This window comes from Phyllobates terribilis, unplaced genomic scaffold (assembly GCF_046119375.1).
Source record: "Phyllobates terribilis strain yellow unplaced genomic scaffold, ASM4611937v1 Scaffold_3__8_contigs__length_932513732, whole genome shotgun sequence".
NCBI lineage: Eukaryota > Metazoa > Chordata > Amphibia > Anura > Dendrobatidae > Phyllobates > Phyllobates terribilis.
In genome coordinates, this window is record NW_027362763.1 from 619905243 (window position 1) to 619927051 (window position 21809).

General features: G+C 41.8%; 1 protein-coding gene across 3 annotated transcripts in view; it reads right to left on the reverse strand.

Annotated features, from left to right (window-relative positions):
• Positions 1 to 21809, reverse strand: part of TULP4 (TUB like protein 4) — a 589117-nt gene that overhangs the window by 92768 nt on the left and 474540 nt on the right. For all 3 annotated transcript variants that reach the window (XM_073671511.1, XM_073671513.1, XM_073671512.1), the window contains one exon: positions 9970 to 10114. In XM_073671511.1, coding sequence (XP_073527612.1) covers positions 9970 to 10114 — 145 coding nt within the window. The remainder of the gene's footprint in view (positions 1 to 9969; positions 10115 to 21809) is intronic.

Consider the following 21809-nt stretch of genomic DNA (forward strand, 5'->3'; position numbering starts at 1 on the left):
GGGAGCTCACGTCTACCATCGGCCGCCACAGGTCGTACCAACCCTTTACCCAGAGACTGCCCCGGTCACTTGCCGTGACCATCTGCCCGTTCATCCAGAGACTGTCCCGGTCACTTGCCGTGACCATCTGCCCGTTCATCAAGAGACTGCCCCGGTCACTTGCCGTGACCTCCTGCCCGTTCTTCCAGAGACTGTCCCGGTCACCTGCTGTGACTGCCTGCCTGGTCGCCACCCGCTCCCTTACAAGGACCGCCCCCTTGTATAGTAGCTCAGAGGTTCCGCCTCCCAGACCCGTTACACAATGTAAAGTCAGCGCTCTTGCAAATTTACTAACATCCATCATGGTTTTATATATATCAAATTCATTAGAAGGGGAAAAAGACAGTCCCTTGGATAAAACAGAAATTTGGGATTCGGACAATATATAGCTTGATAAGTTGATTAGCGGGCATTGTATTTCTTCTTGTATCTCAGCGGGTACGATATTTGTTCTTTTGTGTTTTCTGCCCCCTCGTTTCCTCCTCTTCCGCTTTTTGACGTTATAGTAGTATTGGGCGTGTTCACACCCATGGAACTTTTATTGTATGCAGTATTGCGCCTTGTTGCACTAAAAAAATCAGTTGAGGAGTCTGAAAGGTCATCTGAGGTGGTGGCTTCTGAATTATCCCAGGATGAATCTGATTCCAAAAAACTGACTTTTTTGCCAAAATGCCTATAGGTGCTTTTTTGTTATTATTTGGCGTGCCTCCCTGTCTGAGTATGGGTCTTTGGAAAAAATGTCTCGTTTTCCGTTTCCACAAATAAACTTCTTTATTAGCATAGTCCTGTGTGTCTCTATCAAACTTGTTCTTTTTCATTGCAATAATATTATTTTCCAAACTAATAATTCTTTGTTTCATAGAGGCATTCCAATCATCATATGTTTTGTCCATTGGAAGTGTATTAATGAGTGATTTAATTTTTAAAATTTCCTGTTTAGTAGATGATAACTGTTGTTCCTCAAAGGTTATTAGTAACTTCATCAATTGAAAAGAACAATTGTCCAAAATATCAAACCACTTCGTACTAAACTCATCATTAAATGCATGTGTAGCAAGTTTTCTAATGCGCAATCCCCGTGGTATCATATTGTTTTCCACGTAGGATTGCAGAGTAGTACTATCCCACCATAGTTTTGTCTCTTTAATGAGAAGGTTCTCTAATGCTTTCAGGTGTGGTGTAACTCTTCTCCTGCTTCTGCAGGTTGGGATGAGTTCAGACAGAATATAGACGCTGCTTTACTGCGTCTTTTTGTGTGGTCTTCATCATATTGAAAATCTGGCTTGCAATAAGCTCCATTTTCCACTTCCAAGGTTAGTGACATTTTACGACCCAAAGGAATTGTTTGTGGTAAAGTTTCCAGTAATAGTAAAAAACAATGGAAAAATATGTATATATAACCACAGAAAAAATGAATGATTATATTCAATAATGGATATATATCCTATAGTGGAGAGCACGATAGCACATGGCATATGGCAGGAAAAGAAAGGGAAAAATCAGCTCACCCACCTAGAAGATCAACAGCACGGAGCCAGGAGTGCTACCAGACGAACATGAGGAACCAGGAAGATCCAGCTAAACAAATCTTCTAAAATCCTTATTTTATTGGGTCATGCAAAAAATATTTTAAAAGTCCACCTTGGAGAGGAACAGCAAACGTGTTTCAAACTATAAGTTCTTAATCATTGCAGAGCAAAAAAACAGCAAGGAAGTGGTATTTATATGTCATGTCCTGCTATGCACCTGTTCAGAGCTAGGTTAATCAAAAATTTAAATACGCATACCATATTAATATCGTATAGCATAGAAACAATGCATATAAATGTGAATAATCCAAGAGAAAAAAAAAAAGAACATAAACATAATAATCCATAAATAATCACTCATAATGATACATCAAATCATGTCTGATATTTAAACCTGCTGGTACACGTGTATTTAAAGTATAAATCCACCAACTTTCTCTATTAAGGAGTTTTCTCCTATGATCACCCCCTCTATGAGGTTTCAAAACTTTTTCTATGCCCGTTACTATAAATGTTGAAGTATCTCCATTATGGCATAACGAAAAATGTCCTGATGCTGCAGAACACCTGATACTTCATTTATTATGTGCATCTGATAAATGCCGTCTGATGCGTCTTTTCAAGGGAGTCCACGTACATCCCACATATTGGAGACAGCACGCACTGCATGAAATAATATATATGACATAAGTAGTGTTACAATTAATAAAAATTTTTATGTTATATTTTATATTGGTAGAAAAAGATGTAAAAGTCGCTGCATTTTTAACATGGCAACATCCCTTTGGCTCTCATGTGATGTCATAGGTCTTTATCCGTGTATACCACACACACTAATGATCTCCATATTATCATACCATCTCCATACTTATAGCACTTATAGTGAAGATTTACAATGGTTTTTGGTGCTTTCAGTCGAATATTTACTCAGCCACAACTATTTTTCCTTTAATAAACAATTTTTTCTACAGACATGCGGAGCTTCAATGGGGGCGGCTTTCTCTCCCTCTATAACCAATATTTTCATGGCCTTTTGGGAAAAACAGTACATTTTCTCTGACTCTGGTCCTTTCTCCTCCCATATCAGGTGGTATGGTCGCTATATAGATGACCTGCTCCTGATATGGGACGGGACAAGGTCAGAGGCGAATTAATTTTTTTAATTCATTTCTGATAATTCTATGAATCTTAAATTCACCCATAATATACAATCCAATTCGATTGATTTTTTAGATATTACTTTGACTCTGACTGATCACACCGTTACTGTCACACCCTATAGAAAAAGTTTATCAAGAAATTCTACCTTATTGGCTTCCTCTTGTCATAATAAAAAGACTATAATTAATATACCAGTAGGAGAGTTAATACGAACAAAAAGGAACACTAGTAACCCACCACAATATGAGGTTGAAGCAAAAAAAGTTCTAGATAGACTATCAGCTAGACATTACCCCAAATGGACTTTAAAAAGAGCATACAATATAGTTAGCTCCAAAAACAGGAGTGATATGATTGGACCTAAATTCAGCAATCACCCTTCAGACGGTGTGAATGGATCCAACCAGGTCACCTTTGTCTCTCAGTATAGCCCCCAATTTTCTATGATCAAAAATATTATTAACAAATATCTTCCTATGCTTTCTACAGATCCCAAATTGAGAGAAGTACTACTAACACCAGTTAGGTTCACAGCTCATAAGGCCCCCACTTTGGGGGATCTTTTATCCCCTAGTCTTTTTCTCAAACAAGATCCTTCTAATTCTAGTACCTGGTTACACACAACTGGTTTTTATAAATGTGGTCACTCCATTTGCACTTGCTGCAGCCATGTTAAAAATGCAGCGACTTTTACATCTTTTTCTATATAAAATATAACATAAAACATTTTATTAATTGTAACACTACTTATGTCATATATATTATTTCATGCAGTGCGTGCTGTCTCCAATACGTGGGATGTACGTGGACTCCCTTGAAAAGATGCATCAGACGGCATTTATCAGATGCACATAATAAATGAAGTATCAGGTGTTCTGCAGCATCAGGACATTTTTCGTTCTGCCATAATGGAGATACTTCAACATTTATAGTAACGGGCATAGAAAAAGTGCTGAAACCTCCTAGAGGGGGTGATCATAGGAGAAAACTGCTTAGTAGTACCAGCAGGTTTAAATATCAGACATGATTTGATGTATCATTATGAGTGATTATTTATGGATTATTATTATGTTTATGTTCCCTTTTTTCTCTTGGATTATTCACATTTATATGCATTGTTTCTATGCTATACGATATTAATATGGTATGTGTGTTTAAATTTCTGATTAACCTAGCTCTGAACAGGTGCATAGCAGGACATGACATATAAATACCACTTCCTTGCTGTTTTTTTGCTCTGCAATGATTAAGAACTTATAGTTCGAAACGCGTTTGCTGTTCTTCTCCAAGGTGGACTTTTAAAATATTTTTTGCATGACCCAATAAAATATGGATTTTAGAACATTTGTTCAGCTGGATCTTCCTGGTTCCTCATTCTTCAAGCAGTGGTACAGGAAGAAGTCGGTATCGTTCAAGAAAAACATTATTTTCATGCAGGACAATGCTCCATCACATGCATCCAACTACTCCACAGCGTGGCTGGCCAGTAAAGGTCTAAAAGAAGAAAAATAATGACATGGCCCCCTTGTTCACCTGATCTGAACCCCATAGAGAACCTGTGGTAAATCATAAAATGTGAGATCTACAGGGAGGGAAAACAGTACACCTCTTGGAACAGTGTCTGGGAGGCTGTGGTGGCTGCTGCATGCAAAGTTGATCGAAAACAGATCAAGCAACTGACAGAATCTATGGATGGAAGGCTGTTGAGTGTCATCATAAAGAAAGGTGGCTATACTGATCACAAATTTTTTTGTTTTTGCATGTCAGAAATGTTTATTTCTAAATTTTGTGCACTGATACTGATTTACCTGGTGAAAATAAAAAAGTGAGATGGGATTATATTTGGTTTTTATTAAGTTGCCTAATAATTCTGCACAGTAATAGTTACCTGCACAAACAGATATCCTCCTAAAATAGCCAAATCTAAAAAAACCCACTCCAACTTCCAAAAATATTAAGCTTGGATATTTGTGAGTCTTTTGGGTTGATTGAGAACATAGTTGTTGATCAATAATAAAAATAATCCTCTAAAATACAACTTGTCTAATAATTCTGCACACAATGTATATGCCCGCCTCCAGCACTTTGGAATTGTCAGTGTTCTTACTTTCTAGATTCGTGGTTGGAGTTGGTGTTTGGAGATTGTTCAGGAGATTATTGCTTGGAGTTTTGTTTGTGTGAACATCCTTATCCTCTCCTATTTGGTTTCTTCTTCCTTTAACACCCCTGTGTTCCACTCTTTTGTTTGGTGAGTGTATTTTGTATGATTGTTGCTTCCTTTTATCCCTGTCCATCTTCCCTTATTTGTCTGGTTAGTGTATACCTATATACTTTGGCTTCCCACCTCCCTTGGATGGGAAAGGGGACAGATAAGGCCTGATATAGGAGCATGAACCCCCGTGAACCCAGCATCTCCACCTTTAGGAGTAATCTGGGGGACAAGGAAAGACTAAGGCGCCTCCAGTTCTAGGAACCGGGTTAGCGCCCACAGTCCTAAGGCACTGTGTGACAACAGATGTAAAATCAGAACTGGACAAATGCAAATCCAGGTTGCTATAGCAACTAGACAATCATCCTCAAATACAATATAAATTTTGCTAAGCACACTGGATTGACCTGATGGTGCTTACACCCACATTCCAATGCACGGGCTAAGACTTTAACATCAAAATAACCTCAAATATAACCTGTTCTAGACACAACACTCTTACAAGTAAGCCTACAAAAGAAACACCTGTGAAATGAGAACAACTGCCAGGTTATTGATTCATGATAGGAAGGTAGATGCTAGTAGCCTGACAGTTACATTGATAGGGGGCATAGTACAAAAACATAATGCAAGTCAGTGACTGACTACCCTGGTCATGCAGGATCAGGGTATCAGCCTCATAAGTAGCAATGCAATGAGCCATGGTATTTGTACTTGCTACGATATGCCAAAGTCAAAACTAAATGACACAATAGAAGTGAATTGAAGCATCTTTTATAATTCAGGAAAATTAAATTAATCTCATCCTGATATATTTATATGGGCAACACGGTGGCTCAGTGGTTAGCACTGCAGCACTGCAGCCCTGCAGTGCTGGGGTCCTGGGCTCAAATCCCACCAAGGACAACATATGTTTGTATGTTCTCCCTATGTTTGCGTGGGTTTCCTCCGGGTTCCTCCCATACTCCAAAGACATACTGATAGGGAATTTAGATTGTGAGCCCCAATGGGGACAGTGCCGACATTGTCTGTGAAGCGCTGGGGAATTAATGGCGCCATATAAGTGAGTAAAATAAATAAATAAATATTACTGCTCACTACATGGCAAAATGGTGATGAAACCCAAACATCACATGAATTAGTTTATTTTGTGCTTCCATACTCTGCGATAGTTTTCTCTGAATGCTGTAAATGGCTTTTGTCACGCTGATCATTGCCATTGTCCAAGTACTTCTATGTACAAATGATCTTTATTCCTCCCGGTAGCATTCGGGCTTCAGTCACGGGGTGGCATCGGGGTGGGTTCAGTCACCGCTCTGTTTAGAGAGTGGTAAACACGCCCTGGCTCTGATTGACAGCAGCTCAGCTTTAACAGAGCTTTAAGTAAAGGCGCTGGACTGGTTCAGAATACTATTAACCTGCAGATTAACCCCATATCGGCAGGTTGAAGGTAATCTGTCAGAAGGATTTTGCTACCTCATCTGAGAGCAGCCTGTTGTGGGCAAAGAGAAGCTGAATCCAATCAGAGCTTTTAGATTTAGAATGAAGCAGAGCTGAGAAAGCTAACCCCGCCCACACCACGCTCTCCATGTACAAAGTCCATAGTCAAAGTCCGCAGACAATGAGGTGCTTAGTTGATGGACTAGTCCAGCAATACATAGTAACGTAGGTTGAATAAAGACCTAGGTCCATCAAGTTCAACCTTTCTCTTACTGATAAATTCTTTACAGTCAGTAAACAACAGCAGTTTATGTGTTTATCCCTAAATTTTGTGTTTTAGCCTCTATCTCCTGCCGTCTTCGGTTTACATATCAAAAACCTGCTGTACAGATTGCCTTTAATAGAGTTTTTTCATGTGACAAGTTTCCTTTAAGTCTATGTTTTTTACTTAGCATTTACATGTTTCTTTCATGAAATAAAAATGAATGGAGCGGAGGTGCTCATGTTTGACACCCACTGTATTCAGCCAGGGTTCCACAGACTTATGTTCTCTGCATCAGTGATTTCCTAGCGGTCAGACATCAAGCTATCAGGAGGCTATACTTTATCCTACACATGGGATAACTTCTCAACTTGGCACAAATTTCTTAACCATTTCACAACATATGATGTACACTTAAAGGGGTATTCCCATCTCCAAGATCCTATCCCAATATGTAGTAGGTGTAATAATAATATTAGCAAATACCTCGAATTCTAAATTTAATATAGTATTTTTGATTCGCTATGTCTCTTTCCTCATGTGCAGGCATCGCAGGACCTTAGGTATCCATGGCTAGCTGCTAGTGGTCGTAACCAGAGAAACCTAAGGTCCTGTATTGCCTGCACATGAGGTAAGTGGCATAGTGAATCAAAAATACTATACTACATTTCTAATTGGAGGTATTTGCTAATAGTATTATTATTACACCTACTACATATTAGGATAGGATCTTGGAGATGGGAATACCCTTTTAAGTCATATGTTGTGGTCCCCACCTTTGATGCAGGATCACAAACTGAGCCTGTTCACATCTTTCCCTGCACATAACGGCTGATTTTAATCAGTGATCATCTACCTCTAAAAGCTGCAGGTCCACCCATGGCTGTTAACCTGTTAAATCCCATTGTCAATCTCTGACAGCGGAACTTAACATGCGCCAACAAAAAAAAGAAGAAGCCACAATTACGTTTGTTTTGGCCGCCGCAACATTGCAATAAAATGAAATAAGAGGAGATCAAAACATCATATCTACGCCAAGATTATATCAGAAAAAAACTCTCTGCTCAGGGAGCAAAAAATAAGCCCTTACACAGCCCAGTATCTTAAAAAATAAAAATTTTATGTTTCTCGGAAAATGGCGACAAAAGCTAAAAAAATTTTCATAACAATTTTCAAAATTTTTTCACCACTTAAATAAAAAAATATGCAAGTTTTGTGTCTGCGTACTTGTACTGACCTGGAGAATTATATTGCCAGGTAAGTTTTACCATATATTGAACATGGTAAATAAAAAACCCAAATAACAATTGTGAAATTGCCCTTTTTTTGCAATTTCAACGTAATTTTTTCCCCATTTTCTAGTAAACTATGTGGTATAATGAATGGAGTAATTCAAAAGTAAAACTTGTCCCACAAAATACAAGCCCTCTGACGGCTATATTGACGGAAAAATAAAAAAAAGTCATGGCTCTTGGAAGAAAGGGAAGAAAAAATTGAAAATGGCCATGGCGTAAAGGGGTTAGAGGGAACCTGTCAGCACGATTATGTAATTTAAAGTAAAGACATGGCAGTAATGGTACTATAATCCAGATAAAATGATTTTTCTGGTTAAGATATATTCTTTGTTGTTTTTTAATCATCATTTGAAGTTTTCTGCTAATCAGATCTGGTGCACAGGGGTGAACGGTACACTGGGTCTTCTCCTCCCGCTCTGCCATTCCCTGCCCTTCTGCCTGCCTCCAGTCTCTGGAATGACAGGTCACTGCTGAGATTTCAAGCAGGCACAGGCCGGTCATTCAAAGACCGGAGGCAGGCGGAGGGGCTGGGGAATTACAGACAATTTAACAATTCTTTTTGGGGGTTTTTATTTACAATGTTCACTATACAGTAAAATTGATCTGGCAGTATGATTCTACAGGTCAGTACCATTATGCATATACCAAATGTATAATTTTTTTTTATTTAAGCGGTGGAAAAAAAAATGGAAATCTATATAAAAAAAACAAACAAAAAAACAACAACTTTGCTTGTTTCCCTATTTTCCACAACCTACAATGCTTTCAGTTTTCAGAATAAAGAGCTGTGTGATGGTTTATTTTTTTTCCGCATGAGCTGGCGTTTTTACTGATGCAATTTTGGGCTAGGTACAATGTTTTGATGGCCTCTTATTGCATTTTATTGCAATGTTTTTCATATAACTTTCATTTAACTTTTCACTTTGTTAGTCCCTCTAGAGAACTTGAAGCTGCGATCATCTGATCACTTGTGCTATACTCTGCTACTGCTATATGTATAGAGAAAATCACAATCTCCTACAGGATGGCTTTCACAGGAGAATCACCATGACAAGCACAGAAGTCTGTGGTCTATAGCAGACCTCCAACTGTCATAGCAACCCATGGGCGCCTCGCAATCACGTCACAGGCACGCCAATGGGCACGTGGAATGATGCGCCTCCCTGTTGGCGCATGTTAAATGCCAATGTTAGAGAGTGAAAGCAGTCACCCATGGCTGTTAATGGCACATGATGGCTGATTAAATCAGCCATCACTTGCTGGGGAAGATGCGGGTCGGTGTGCGAGCCTGCATCAAATTCAAGGACACGACAACGTAAATATGTGTCATATGTCATGAAGGGATTAAAGAAGAACCACAAAGTGGATTTTTTTGCCAAAGGTATCAATTTAATCTGTGATACTTAGTACATTACAAAATTGTGCTGTACTCTTTAAATCCCCCAAAATTATTTTCTGGACTAATCTAAGGACAATTTTTCTTTTCAATCAAATTTTACAATTGGCACAATGAAGTAAGCATTTGATTCCAATTTAACAAACCTAGTTGTGGCAGCTCTAGCAAGGCAGAAATTTTTAAACCAGAATAGTGACAACATATACAATACTTAAATGCCTACATTTATTAATTAGCCAAGATGTACATACCAAATACTAAATCAATTTACCATACACACAGGTGTCAGTTTGTTAAAAAGAAGCACAGACAGGTAATATACCAATTCTCACCAGCTGACACAAGGGGTTCATGCATAACAGAGAAATTAATGTGGGCTGACAATATGGTAGTGTGACACACAATAGAACTGCAACGTGTCAGTGAGCTTATTGATTTTACAGGTGAAACATAATTAAGAAATATGTTTCAATCCACATAGGCAATAACTGCACCACACAACTATAGCGATTTTGCAGAGTGTCACACTACTGTTTGCATGAACCCAGCATGAAAACGATTGATCTCATTCTCTGCTATGGGCATCACTGGCACTTTTTCCCGTACAGATGTAAATAAATAAAATAAGACTTCAAGACCTGGATAATTTGGGTGATTTGCCGGCTCTTGTAATCTTTGGAGATTTCTTCGCCGCCCAGTCATCACTTAACTCGATGTCACTGGAGTCAGAACAATTACAGCTGTCAATAACGGTTGAAATCAATCCACTGCTGTAAATTTCATCTGGCAAAACAGAAAAAGAAAATAAACATTTTAAGGTAGAAATGTATATATATATAGTATACAAACAATCTATCTCCGCTACTTACAACCCACTATACATGGCTTTCGCTTGCGATATGGCTGGCTTGTCCATAAGGATCCAAAATACCAACCATCATAATTAACCTAAAGCTCGGACAGAACCCAATGAAGAGAAGCAGGGAAACAATTCCAACAGGAAAACTTTTGGAATGTTTCACTTTCCTGTACTAGGAACAACAATTTGGACAGTGGAACAACAGTGAATGAAGCCTTAGCCCCTTCACTCCGAAACCTGTTTTCACATTCCTGACCAGGCCAATTTTTTTTTTTAATTCTGACGACTGTCACTTTATGAGGTAATTACTCTTGAACGCTTTAATGGATCCCGCTGATTCTGAGATTATTTTTTCATGACATATTGTACTTCATGATTGTGGCAAAATGCATTTGATAGGACTTACGTTTATTTGTGAAAAACTTGGAAATTTTGCGAAAATTGTGAAAATCTTGCAATTTTCAAACTTTACATTTTTATGCTTTTAAATCAGAGAGCTATGTCACACAAAATAGTTCAGAAATAACTTTTCCTACATGTCTACTCTACTATCAGCACAATTTTGGAAACATATATTTTTTTTTGTTAGGAAGTTATAAGGATTAAAAGTTGACCAGCAATTTCTAACTTTTCCAACAAAATTGACAAAACCATTTTTTTTAAGGGACCACATCACATTTGAAGTGACTTTGAGGGGTCTACATGACAGAAAATACCCAAAAGTGACACCATTCTAAAATCTCTAGCCCTCGAGGTGCTTAAAATCACATTCAAGAAGTTTATCAACCCTTCAGGTGCTTCACAGGAATTAAGAGAATGTGGAAGGAAAAAATAAACATTTAACTTTTTTTTTCGCAAAAATTTTACTTTAGACCCAATTTGTTTTTAACTTTCACAAGGGTAAAAGGAGAAACCCCATAGTTTGTTGTGCAACTTCTCCTGAGCACATCTATACCCAATATGTGGGGGAAAACCACTGTTTGGGTGCATGGCAGGGCTCAGAAGGGAATGAGCGCCATTTGACTTTTTGAATGTAAAATTTGCTAGCATATTTAACGGACGCCATGTCACGTTTGGAGGGCCGCTGATGTGGCTAAACAGTGGAATTCCTCCACAAGTGACACCATTTTGAAAACTAGACCCCCTCAGGGAACTTATATACATGTGTGGTGAGCACCTTGAACCCACAGATGCTTCATAGAAGTTTATAACATTAAGCCGTGAAAATAAAGAAATCACATTTGTTTTTTTTTAGCCCCAAGTTTTGCATTTTCACTCGGGTAACAGGAAAAAACTGCACAATACAATTTGTTGTGCAATTTCTCCTGAGTATGCAGATACCCAACATGTGGAGGAAGACTATTGTTTGAGTGCACAGAAGGGCTTGGAACTAAAGGAGCGCTATTTGACCTTTTGAATGTAAACTTCGTTGGAATAATTAGTGGAAGCTATGTCGCGTTTGGAGAACCCCTAATGTGCCTAAACAGTGGAAACCCCCCACAAGTGAGACCATTTTGGAAGCTAGACCACTCTAGATGTGTGGTGAGCACCTTCAACTCCCAGGTGCTTCACAGAAGTTTATAACATTGAGCCGTGAAGAAAAGAAAAAAAAAGAAGAAAAAAAAAAGCACATTTTTCCTGCAAGAATGTTTTTTAGCACAAAATTTTGCATTTTCACAAGGGTAACAGAAGAAAATAGACCCCAACATTTTTTGGGCAATTTCTCCTGAGTACGCAGATACCCCATATGTGGTCGAAAACTACTTTTGAGGCATAGTGTAAAGCTCAAAAGGGAAGAAGCGCCATATTGGAGTTCAGATTTTGCTGGGCTGGTTTGAGGGTGCCATGTCACCCCTCATAAGTAACCCCATTTTACAAATTACACCTCTTAATGAATTAATCAAGGGGTGCAGTTATCATATTGACACCACAGGTGTGTCACAGATTTTTATTCCATTGGGCAGTGAAGAAAAAATAATGACATTTTTACGAATATTTTGTTTTAGCCCCAGATTTTACATTTTCACACAGGGAAATGGGTAAAAATGGCTCCAAAATTTGTCCAAAAATGTATGCTGAGTGTAGAAATATCCCATATGTGGCTGAACAGTACTACTTTGCCACACGACGAGACTCGGGAGGGACGGAGTGCTTTTTGCCTCCTGGAGCGCAGATTTTCCTAGAATAGTTTGCGGACTCCATATACAGAGCTCCTACGTGTTAGAAGAGCAGAATCCTGCTCAAGTGACCCCCATTTTGGAAATTATACCCCTTTGTGAATTTATCCAAGCAGCAGTAGATGTTGCTAAGTGAAGATTGCAAACTACCGTTGTAGTGTCAAGTACGCTGTAGTGACCAGGACGTTATGCCCAGCTTGTTCTTCTGGAGAAATGCACCCGTAAATTAGGCAGACTCATCGCTACAGAAATGCCAAACATATAGATGCTAACTGCGGTTTAGACACACACTGGAGACCAGAAAGGAGGGGGACATTTGGATTTGGGAGCACAGAATTTGCTGGATTTCTTTTGGAGGCCGAGGAGCCGTTTTTCCAGAGCCTTGCTACCAGTAACGTGGAAGCCCCCTATATTTTCGGGAACAGATGATGGACCTGAGTTGGGACTTGTTTTTTTTTGCGAATGGAGTTGAAGCTTTTATTGGGAACATTTTGCATAATATTTTGGATCACGCTTATCCTGCGCTCTACGCTGAGCAGTTATATCGGGATTTCCATCTAAATCTCTGAGTGACTTGATTCAGATGAAATCCCCAAGGGATCCATTCAATATAATGAGGCAGCAGAGTTAGTCTGGACTCCATCTGGCCTCTGTTCAGTGGAGTCCTTCTTTTCAGAAGCGCCCACAGTGTCTCCATCTGCCTCAATGTAGGGAATCTTCTGCCGGGGGTTATGTCTGAATCACAGATTTACACGGAAACCCCGGTGTAAGAGCTTAGCGCAGGATAAATATGAGCTGAGCCGTACTGTGATCTTTGGAAAACAGAAAGAACCAATCAACAGCAGGTGAAGAATAGGTTTTACTAATTTTTTTACACGCCGTTTCTCGTGTGGCATAATTGATTAGACGACTTTATTCTTTGGGTTGGAGCGATTACAGCGATACCAGATTTATATCGGGTTTTTATGTTTGGCAGTGGTCACACACTAAAAAACGCTTTTTATTGTAAAAACAAGTTTTTGTAGCGGTACCATTTTAAGGCAAATTACAATTTTTGATCACTTTCTATTCTGTTTATTGTGAGGCAGATTGAACAAAAACCAGCACTTCGGGAATTGTTTTTTGCCTATTTTTTTATGCCGTTCCCCATATGGTAAAATTAATAAGGCAGCTTTATTCTTCGGGTCAGTACGATTACAGCGATACCACATTTATATATTGTTTTATGTTTTGCCGCTTTTATACAATAAAAACAATTTTATAGAAAAAAATAATTATTTTGGCATCACTTTATTCTGAGCTGTAACTTGTTTTATTTTTCAGTTGACGGAACTGTATGGTGGCTTGTTGTTTTGCGGCACAAGATGACGTTTTCAGTGGTACCCTTTATTTACAGGCATCTTTTTGATCATGTTTTATTCCATTTTTTGTTTGGCCGTTTTTTTTATATTTTAACAATTTTCATTAACTTTTTTTTTACTGTTTCACATTGTCCCACATTGTCTGCACTATGCACTGCAGAGCATCAGATCAGAGTCTGACAGGCAGGAAGGAGGCATCTCAGCTCCTGCTCTCTGAGGAGGCACTGAATGGCCACCTGTCACGGGTGTGTCAGAGGTGACAAACAGTCGCCCTGCAGTTGGTTGCAGGAGATCTCTACAGACATTTTCTTAGAGGCTGTCTCAAGGATCCAGTGGCTACCTCCCCTATTGGCTAATTAACACCCTGCCTGGGTGTATAAATACCTGCTGTGTTTGAGAGGGAGGTGCATTCATTAGTACTGGTGAAGGCTTTAGCAAGAGCAGTACCTGTTCCTCTTTGGAGCTTGAGGACGTGTGCGCATTTGTCTGGATTTGTCTAAAGCTAGGGAAAGACAGGGCGAGGCACGCGTGAGGCTATTAGTGAAGAGCCAATACAGGGACGTTACGGGAGACAGGGGGACGCTAGATCAACCTAGCAGGTCTCCACTTTCCCCCTTTTCCTAGAGTCTGGGCTCCCTTTCCTTCTTCTTTTTGTGTTGCACTAAGTCTTTCCCACACCTTGTGTGACATTACCTTTCTGAAGGACCCCGCGCCCATCTTGGGACCGGGGGTCACCATGGAGACCATCAACACAACGCGATCGCATCACGTTGAAGGAATCACAGAGGGAGCTCACTCCCACTGCAATGCCCTCCGATGTTTCTGTCACTATTGACAGCGGCATCAGAGGGGTTAAATGCCTGTGATCGGTGCTAACACCGATCGTGGGAGTTGCTGCGGGGTGTCAGTTCTCACAAAGAGCTGACACCTGCATATGATCACAGTGGCACTCAGCGTGAGCCCGCGCGATCACTGCGCCGTACATATACTGCTCCGCAGAGTAGTACATGTACGGTGCATGTCAGGAAGGGGTTAATATTAGTACTTTAATAAATTAAAATATTTTTTCCCATGTAGGATTACTGTTTTCATGGTATGCACCACATATTTCTACATAACCCAGCACAGTTATAGAATATGATCGACTTAAATGTTTAGCTCAAATGCAGCATATCCTCCACATCTTCAAAGCCAAGCTGTAAAAAGTTAAGATAAATTGAGGACTCAGAGATTTAAAAAAAAAAAAAATTTCGCTTTAGCGTGTTTAGAGCTCAAGTTTAAAAATCTAGGAGCCGAATGATATTCCTTTCCAAATTGAAATATCAACTTTATTAAATGTGTAAAAAATATAACAAAAAAAACCCTGCAGCATTTCTACTAAATTGTAGCCTGTCCAGCAGCAGGTGCAAATGTTTGGTGTATTCAGCATCACGTCCACAGGTAATGATTAAAATCAAAGTCCTTTATTTTTCCTCTTAAAATTAAAGATTAAAAATATTCTTGAAAAATAGTGCAAAAATATTTGGGATAAACCTTCGAACAATTCAGTTTTTATTCATAGTACAATCCCAATATGTATAGAATCCATTTTATATGTAATGAAAAAGGAAGCGACGTTTCTGTATTAAAAAAAAATATATATTTTTTTCTTTTCTTTTTTTTCCCTTATCCTCCTTCCTTTCTCTTCCCTTCATAATAGAAATAATAAATCAATACTTTATGGAATATGCTACTTTAATAGATATACATAACATCTAATATTAATTTTTTTTTGCGTACTACAATTAATGAAGGATGTCATGCCTTCAGCATTAAGTTTCATTGTTGATTTTGTTTGCAGTACACAGGCTCCATCTAGTGGCTGAATTTATTTATTGGCAATAGTTTTTTGTCCCTCAGCTCTTTTTATCCCTTGCTCTGTAGTGGTGCATATTGGGAAGAAGCAGCTCATTACGTCACAGACTGGTATACAGAGGACATTTTACTCCTCTTCGTGATAGCATCGCTGGTATGAAGGATTATGTGGCACTTGTTTGCAGACACCAGATACGTAAGACTCTCACCCCTGCATTAGTCAGCTGCATTTATAAGATTGGATAGCAGGCTGGTTTAACACATGTTGTTTATAAACTGTTCTGCCATTTGCCTTGTGTATTTCTGTGTTACCTGTATACATGTACTGATACCTTGTTATTTCATTGCTCCTAGTTTCACTGAATGTATTTTCTAATGTTGAATAAACTGCACAGACTTCAAACTACAGTCTTCTTATTGAACTACGGTAGATCGGTTTAGCTGTCTGTCAGACTACGCGCACACCTCAGGGTAACTTGTAACGAGAACAGAACAAAACACCAAGGTTACTTACCGGTAGCCGGTTTTTCCTGAACCCGTGACAGCACACCTTGAGAGAGGGATCCGCCCCACCAAGGACAGGAAACCGTCTGAAATAAAAGGGCGGTACCTCTCCCTCGCTTCAGTTGGATTACAGAGCATTGAGTGGACCTCCAGAAAAGGTTAGACACATAACCAACACCTACAATATATATATATATTCACCCAAAATGTAAAGTGCTTCACCAGGGCGTGAGAAAGACGGGGGGAAAACTGCGGGTGCTGTCATGGGTTCAGGAAAAACCAGCTACCGGTAAGTAACTAGTGTTTTCCCCTCACCCATGACAGAACACCTTGAGAGAATTTTGGAGAATATGAGCACCCTAGGGAGGGACCACCGCCTGAAGTACCCTTCTCCCAAAGGTAAGGTCAGAGGAGGATAGATCCAACCGATAGTGCTTGTAGAAGGTGGATGGTGCAGACCAAGTAGCAGCTTTACATATCTGGTCAATCGAGACATCTGCTCTCTCTGCCCATGAGGTTGCGACAGCTCTGGTGGAATGAACTTTAATACGTCCAGTGCGGGAACACCTGTAGATGTATAAGCTAGACAAAGGGCCTCCCTAAGCCACCTAGAAATAGTTCCCTTTGATACCCCGTGACCTTTCCTACTCCCCTGAAAGGCCAGAAACAAGGACTTGTCCTTCCTCCACTGACTAGTCATGTTTATGTACTGTAGTAATGCCCTTCTAACATCTAGATTGTGGAACCTAACCTCCCCGGGGTTTTTAGGGTTAATGCAGAAAGAGGGAAGTACAATCTCCTGATTACAGTGGAATCTGGATACAACTTTTGGAAGGTACGCCGGATCTGTACGCAGGACAACCCGGTCCTCATGAATTTGGGTGTATGGGGGATCAACAGAAAGGGCCTGCAGGTCACTCACCCTACGGGCCGACGTTAGGGCCACTAAGAGGATGGTTTTGAGGGTGAGGATCTTTGGAGAGATAACCTGCAGGGGTTCAAATGGGTCGCCAGAGAGTGCATTTAAAACCAAATTCAGGTCCCAGGGAGGAACTCTGAGAGCCCGAACTGGCTTAGCTCTGGAACAGGATTTAATGAATCTAGAGACCCATCTGTTCCCTGCCAGGTTACAATTATAGAGCGCCCCTAGGGCGAACACCTGAACTTTAAGTGTTCCCGTAGCCAACCCTAGGTCACGTCTCTTTTGTAAAAACTCTAGGACTTCTCAAACTGGAGGTTTATCGGACAATGGGGAGTCTATAAAATCCAGGCATTTTCTCCAGATTCTGGAATAAATTTTAGTTGTTATGGGCTTTCTACTACCCAACAGGGTAGAAACTAGACCTGGTGAAAACCCCCTATTGCTCAGTAACATCCTCTCAAATTCCAAGCCGCCAGATGGAAACCTTTGGCTTGTGCATGGAATATTGGCACCTGGATGAGAAGGTCCGGCCTGTCCAGCAGGACCCAGGGATCTGAGACCGACATTAGGCGAAGCAGGGAGAACCAGGGTCTTTTGGGCCAAAAGGGGGCTATTAGAATTATCCTCGCCCCCTCCTCCCGAATTTTCCTCACAACTGCCGGGATCATCGCTATCGGTGGAAAAGCATAGGCCTTCCTGAACTTCCAGGGAATGTGGAGAGCGTCTACAGCATAGGGATTCTCTGTTGGATTTAGTGAACAGAATCTCTCCACCTTCCTGTTCGCCCTGGTGGCGAAAAAAATCTATGTCCGGTGACCCCCATAGCTGTATAATCTGTTGGAAGACTATTGGGTTTAGAGCCCACTCTCCTTGTCTTAAAGTGTGGCGACTGAGGAAATCTGCTCTTGAATTTTCTACCCCCCGGATGAAAAGAGCACTGAGGGATGGGAGATGCTGTTCTGCTAGATGCAGGATCCTGTTTGCCACTACCATAAGGGAGCAAGATCTTGTTCCTCCCTGGTGATTTATATACGCCACTGTTGTCCGATTGTCGGACCTGATCTGGACATGGCGACCCTGTATGTGGGGAAGGAAGCCTATCAGGGATTTCTCCACTGCCAAAAGCTCTTTTAGGTTTGATGACGCTTCTTTTTCGTGACGTAGCCAGAGCCCCTGAACTGAGAGCTCTGCCAGATGACCCCCCCAGCCGGAGCCACTTGCATCTGTTGTAATTGTGTGGTCGACTGGTTTGGACCATTGTAAGCCTGCGGTCAGATTCTCCCTGTTTGTCCACCAGGAGAGGGAGTTTACTGTCCCCAAAGAAAGAGATAGTTTTTTTCCTAAATGTCCGTTGAAGGATTTCCGAGCCGACAGGACCTCCCACTGAAGAAGCCTCATATGACTCTGGGCCCATTTGACTGTCAGGAGACAGGAAATCATGGAGCCTAGTATGGACATTGCTTCTCTCAAGGACATCACGGGAGACCTTAGGGCCCTTGAGACCAGGCTGATTATTTTGCAAACCTTGTCTTCCAGGAGGAAACAGGATTGGCGTTGGGAATCTAGGGTCAAGCCCAGAAAGATCTGAGTCCTTGAGGGGGATAGCTTTGATTTTTGAATATTTATTAACCACCCCAGGTGATGTAAAGGTGTCCTGACCTCTAAAAGTTGAGAGGAACAGTGGTCCTCCGATTTCCCTATTATCAGAAAGTCGTCCAGATAGGGAACAATCACCACGTTCTTAATTCGGAGAAAAGCTGTCACCTCCGCTATAACCTTTGTAAATACTTTCGGTGCTATCGAGAGTCCAAAAGGTAGGGCAGTGAATTGGAAATGTCTCAATTGCCCTTGGATGAACAGGGCTACCCTTAGGTACTTCCGGTAGTCTGGATGGATTGGGACGTGATAGTAGGCATCTTTTAGGTCGATGACCGCCATGAAACAATTGTGGTGTAAGAGTTTCACTGCAGAGTTCACTGATTCCATCTTGAAAGTCTAGTTGATTATCAGCTAATTTAGACTTTTGAGGTTGATAATGGTCCTTAAGGACCCATTTGTTTTTTTTTATCACAAACAGGGGGAATAAAATCCCCGTCCCCATTGTGAAACTCGAACTTCGTGAAGGACCTGCTTGTTGACTAAGTCTAATACCTCTGATTCTAGAGCCATCTGCTCCTCCCTGGACTTCCTCCTGGAGGTGATAATGAAGGTTCAATGAGGGACCTGACAGAAGCGTATCTTTAGGAAGTTCTTTATGATATCCAACACCCAGGGATTTGAAGTGATGGCTTTCCAAGCTGGGATAAAATGGGAAAGCCTTCCCCCGACCTCTAGCCTCGCGTCATTGGGGAGATTTTTTGGAACTGGAGGATGGTCCTCCAAACATGTAACCAGAGTCATTTTTAGATCTGGGCTCCCATCTTTTCCTTTCTCCCGGAGGGCGACCCCGATTAAATCTCTTCCTCCGAAAATAGGACCTTTTTGTTTCCCCCGTGATCACTGGGAAACCTCTCTTTCTGTCGCCAGCCTTCTCCAAAAGCTCGTCCAGTTTTTGGCCAAACAAAATTTTACCATCACAAGGAAGAGAACAAAGCTTATGCTTAGATTCTAGGTCTCCTGGGCAACCCTTGAGCCACAGGGCTCGTCTGGCAGCATTAGACAAATTCGCCGATCTGGCAGCGAGTTTAACTGAATCCGCTGAGGAGTCGGCCAAAAAAGCAGATGCTGCTTGTAGCAAAGGCAGATTAGAGAGGATTTTATCTCTGGACATCTTTTTATCCTTGAGCTGGTCTCCTAATTGCTGAAGCCACACCTTAAGTGACCTAGCGACACAAGTGCCTGCTACTGCTGGCTTCAGGCCCCCTGCCGCTGCTTCCCAGGTGTGACGCAGGAAGGAATCTGCCTTCTTATCCAGAGCATCCTTTAGGCTGCCCGAATCTTCCAGGGGTAGGGACGATCTTCTGGATGATCGGGCGACAGACCCGTCAACTTTAGGAATTTTGTCCCAGGACTCAGAGACACTATCCTCAAAGGGGTACCTCCTTTTAGAGGATGAGGGAAATACTCCTGATTTCTCTGGCTTCCTCCTTTCCCGGTCTATAAGGGTCTGAATTTGGGGATTCACTGGAAAGGAGCGTCTCTTTTTTTCCTCCAGGCCTGCGAACATAATATCTTCCAGGGACCTGGCTGCCTTCTCCTCCCTCAACCCCATGGTAGATCTGACCGCTCTGAGCAACTTGTCAGTATCCTCAATAGGGAAACAGGGCTTACCACTGTCTGATGAAGAGGAGGATGCCGAATCACTGAGGCAAAGATCCTCTGACTGGGAGGATAAATCATAGTCGGAGGAGATATCTTTATGGGATCTCTTTTTCCCCTTTAGTAAGCCTTTCAGGGAATCCTGCACCTCTGAACAGATTACGGACCTCAAATTAGAAGCAAAATCCAGGGTGCTCTCCGCTATCGTTTGGTTAATACAGCTTGCACAAAGCTGTTTCTGCCAATCTATGGAAAGGGGGGCCTGGCATAAGGCGCAAACCCTGTGCTTTTTTTTGGCGCTACTCTTCTTAGGTTCCTAAGGAATGAAGCACATAATAACTTTCCATTACTATTAAGTGACATTCACGAAGATCACTCACCCCTGAAGTCACAAAAGGGTACCGGATTTGGAGGCTGTGGCGGGACATAAGACGAATCCCTTCTGGATGGCCCTGAAGCGTCCGACACCTTACTCCTCCTGCTGCCGCTGCGGTTGCTGGAGCAGCCGTCCGTGTGCGAGGTGTCCGACTGCTTTTTCCGCTGGTGTTGATGCGGTGGAGGGGTCAGCTGCTGCTGCTCCTGGCTGTCCTGGTCTGCCATAGCTGCTACACCCGAGCTTGAGTATAAGCAGCGCTTATCAGGAGCCCCCCCACCTTAAATAGGGCACATCCGGACCCCCTCTGGTTCATGTGTTCTTTCCACTTCCTGACACCCACCGGCCGATCTTTGAAAAAACCGTCCGGCAAGCGGTTACAGGGAGCCACCATCTTGGTTCCAGGTGCCGGCCCCGACGTCATCGGGCACACCTCTCCCAGCGTGAACCGCGCCGTGACGTCAGGCGCGTCATACCCGGAAGACGCTGCTCCCGGCGTGCGACCAGCCAGGAGCCTGCGGCAGGGAGAGGACAGCGCAGCGGTCTGCGGGGAGCCTGAGCCCTCCTCACCGCCTGCGCCCGCTCGGACATGGCTCCAGGGAACCGCGGACGGCGCTTCTGGGACCCGGAACCCGGTGCACAGGCAGGTGCCCGCTCTTCCACACAGGAACGGGCCCAGGTAAGAAGACACCTTTCTTCAGACAGGTTCCCATCAAGGACAGGAAACCAACTGAAGTGAGGGAGAGGTACCGCCCTTTTATTTCAGATGGTTTCCTGTCCTTGGTGGGGCGGATCCCTCTCTCAAGGTGTGCTGTCATGGGTGAGGGGAAAATAATTCATTTTAAATTCTTTATTAATAGAAGTGGAAGTGCAGTTTTTTGTGTTGGCCATATGGGTCATAAACCGAAAGCTTTTTTGCCACATTATTATTATTTATTTATATAGTGCCATTGATTCCATGGTGCTGTACATAAGAAGGGGTTACATACTAAATACAGATATCACTTACAATAAACAAACTAACAAAGTTAGACTGGTACAGAGGGAAGAGGACCATGCCCTTGCGGGCTTAAATTCTACAGGAATGAGGAAGGAGACAGTAAGTTGGGGGGGGGGTTGCAGTAGCTCCGGTGTTATTGAGGTGGCAGCAAGCAAGGTCATGGCAGGCTA